This window comes from Panicum virgatum, chromosome 4K (genome assembly GCF_016808335.1).
Source record: "Panicum virgatum strain AP13 chromosome 4K, P.virgatum_v5, whole genome shotgun sequence".
In the NCBI taxonomy this organism is placed as follows: domain Eukaryota; kingdom Viridiplantae; phylum Streptophyta; class Magnoliopsida; order Poales; family Poaceae; genus Panicum; species Panicum virgatum.
In genome coordinates this window covers 30917836-30921003 of record NC_053139.1, presented here as the reverse complement: position 1 = coordinate 30921003, position 3168 = coordinate 30917836, and the positions used below count along the sequence as shown (strand labels likewise).

At 61.6% G+C, this 3168-nt stretch overlaps 1 protein-coding gene across 1 annotated transcript; it reads left to right on the top strand.

Annotated features, from left to right (window-relative positions):
* The first annotated feature begins 1743 nt into the window (after window positions 1-1743).
* Window positions 1744-2787, top strand: LOC120702125 (skin secretory protein xP2-like). The gene is made up of 2 exons (XM_039985887.1): window positions 1744-2496; window positions 2650-2787. Exons 1-2 carry the CDS (start codon window positions 1744-1746, stop codon window positions 2785-2787), a joined length of 891 nt encoding a protein of 296 aa, XP_039841821.1.
* The last annotated feature ends 381 nt before the right edge of the window (window positions 2788-3168 follow it).

Genomic DNA, 3168 nt, shown 5'->3' with positions numbered 1-3168 from the left:
GCGCTTGAACGGCCTTGTGGCTATGGGGCTCCTGCGCCTGCTCACGATGACGTAGGAGTGGATCGTTCGCCGCTGGAAGCCGGCGCCAGTGCCTCCCGCGGGGTATGTCGTCTCCTTCGTCGACTTCCGCGAGCGGGGTTTCGCGACGCCCGCTCACTCCTTCTTCCGGGGACTGCTGCACCACTACGGGGTGGAGCTTCAGCACCTGAATCAGATGGGGTTAAGCACATCTCCGCTTTCATCGCCCTCTGCGAGGGCTATTTGGGCGTCTCACCCATCTTCGACCTATGGAGGTATTTCTTTTCCACCTCACTCATCCAGACCAAGATCAACGGCGTCCCCACGAGCCATCCCGTGGGCTGCGCCAGCATCCACCTGCATAGCGGCGGTGACTGCCGCTTGCAGCAGTACATCGAGGAGATGCTCAAGACCTCGAACAAGGGGTGGCACACCTCTTGGTGACTCTTTGTTCTACCTTAAGAACAAAGAGGCGGCCCCTCTGCCGAGGTTCACCAGCCGGTTCGTGGAGGAGGCTCCCACATCCTGGAAGTTCGGCCCCAAGGCGAAGGAGAAGAAGAGGCTCGGGAGCATGCTAGCGGCAGTCCTGCGGCTGAGGGCCATGGGCCTCACAGGGAGCGGCGTCGTCGGTGCCTACCACCCGCGGAGGGTCGCGCCCGTGATGGCATGGCCCTTCACATTGTTCGAGATGGTTCCCTACGTCAAGCTCGTGGGGTTCGTCATGTTGCGGGAGCCGATCCGCAACACTGAAGTCTATCAACGGCTAAGGGAGTCATTAGAGGCCCCGTCGCCGTATCCTGACCCCCGGCTGCCGGAGCCCGGCGCCATCATCTTCGTAAGTCTTGCTTGCCCCCGCGCCCTGTAGTTTGCTTTTTGTTTCGTTTCTAATTCTAACTCTCTCCTGGCCCGCCAGGATTGGTCCGCCTTCTTCCTCTCCACCATGCCGCTACCCGAGAACACCGCTCAGTGCGAGGTGAACCGTCTCGCCACCAAGGCAAAACTGAAGAAGAAAGAAGACGACAAGTGGAAGAAGGCAGAGCTGCAGAAGAAGAAGGGCGAGGTCACAAAGCGCAAGAGGCAAGGCCTCATTTCTTCCAGCAACGAGGCGTAAATGCTCGATCGCCTGGAGAACGAGTTCGCCGACTCCAGCGACAGTGGCAGCGAGGAGATGGAGGACGACGAGCCGGATTGGGACGAGCTGGCCGACGAGGACGACACCGGGGCGGAAGGGTCCTCCTTGGTGGCGGTGAAGTCGACGGCCCCTTCCTCGTCATGGGGTGATTGCGTGCAGGAGGACACCGTGCTCGATTCGCGGCCATCGGCACCGAGGGGGCGGTGCCCCTCCCCTCCTTGGGGGTCGGGGAGGGCCTTCGACCCCCAGAGCTGCGGGGCAAGCACTCCCCGCATCGTGGCGGAACGCGACAGCCATCTCCTCTCCCAGCGCCCTCGAGTGACACCGCGCGCACCGCCGGGACGTCCGACCCGCGCCCGGCGGCGAACGTGCTGGGGAAGCGCCACGACGTACCGGCGGTGATGACGGTCCCAAAACAGGCCCGCTCGGTGTTGGCATAGTAAGTAGTTCACGACTTGAAGTTCTCGTTTTTACTGTGCACATGGTTTATTTGTTGACTCTCTCTTTCTTTTCGTAGTGCGGACGCTACTCGTGGTGATCTGGTTGTTGCCCCGCGCAAAATCCTTTCCAAGCAGCGGGCGGACTAGGAGGTCATGACCCCGACAGGGTCCGGAGGCGCTGGGGTCGACGCCCCCAGGATCCCTGCTGGGGAGGCCATCTGGCCGCCGAGGGAGACGAAGGGCGGAAAGGGCCCAATCTCCCCGCCGGCGGCAGACATGATTGAGGTCGACTCCCCTGACCATCCCAAGGAGCGGGCGGTCTGGGAGGAGCTGCAGATGGGCCCTTCGCCGGCGAGCCCAGTGGCGACCCCGTCCGCAGAAGACGCCGAAGCAGCCGAAGGGCCGGGGGCCCAGGTGACCATTGAAGCTGCGCCGGCGAGGACCGAGGGGCCGACCCCCGACCCCGCGGCGGCGGCGGCCTCCGACCCCACGCCTTCAGAGTCGGCCGCAGGCGACACGGTCGTCGCGCCCCCGACAATCGTGGAGGTTCTGCCGACGGGGTCATCGGGGCCGACCCCCGACCCCGCGGTGATGACAGAGTCGGAGATGGAATGCTCGGCCCCCTCGGGGCTGGACGGTGCTGCCCCGACGCCCACGGAGATATCAGGGGCGATGGGGGCAGGAGCACTCGTCGCGTCGATGCCCATCGTAGGGCCAGTGGGCACGCCGACCTCGCCTCTTCTGCAGAGTGGTGTGGTCATGTCTACTCACGGAAGTGGTGATGGTTCGAGCCTGCTTGCCCTGACGCAGAACTTTGCTCGGAGGGAGCTCGACTGGGGGCGACTCCGAGGAACGGTGGCGAACGTGGCCATGCTGATGCTCACCCTTCTCGGGCTGTCACTGGTGGTAAGTTTCCTGACGTCTGACTCAGGATTCCGTGTTTTGTTTGGCAGTCTGTCTCTGACCCCTGCCACTACTGACCCCGGCTCTTCCGTGCCTGTCGGCGTGTCATAGGAAATGGTGCTTCGAGACTAGGAGCGCCTGACCCTGCGGGCCTAGGGTCAGGAGTTCATGGAGGAGCGCCGGATGATGGAGGAGGAGCTGTCCTCGGCTCGACGGGCCTTGGAGGATGAGCGCAAGGTGAGGATGGCGGAGCTCAACGCCGCGCGTCAGACCCTGGACGATGTGCACGCCTAGTCAGTGGTCGTTACTGTGGAGCTTAAGCAGCTCCGCAAGGAGCGTAGAGAGCTGTGCAGCGGACTCCAGATAGCCACGCAGGAATGCGACACCGCCCTGCAAGAGCGTGACGCCGCTGTCCAGGAGCGCGGTGGTTGTTGACGCTCACTAACGACCATTTCCAGATGTCAACTTGATCAGAAAATCATGAGAGTTTGCATTTCTTACACGCATCCTTATCCAATAAAGTTCCTAAATCACACTTTACATTTTAGAATATGCAAGTTGTGTTTTCAAGCTAATATGCAGGTTATAAGCACCCTTTACCCTGACACAAAATCACAGAAAATATCAGAGTACCGATTCAGGCTCAAATGGACCAAGTGAAGCCCAAGAACTGAA

Coding starts and splice junctions, on each gene's coding strand:
- LOC120702125 (XM_039985887.1), top strand. CDS start 1,744: ATGACCCCGACAGGGTCCGGAGGCGCTGGGGTCGACGCCCCCAGGATC. Junction 2,497..2,649: donor TTCTCGGGCTGTCACTGGTG/GTAAGTTTCCTG, acceptor CTGCGGGCCTAG/GGTCAGGAGTTCATGGAGGA.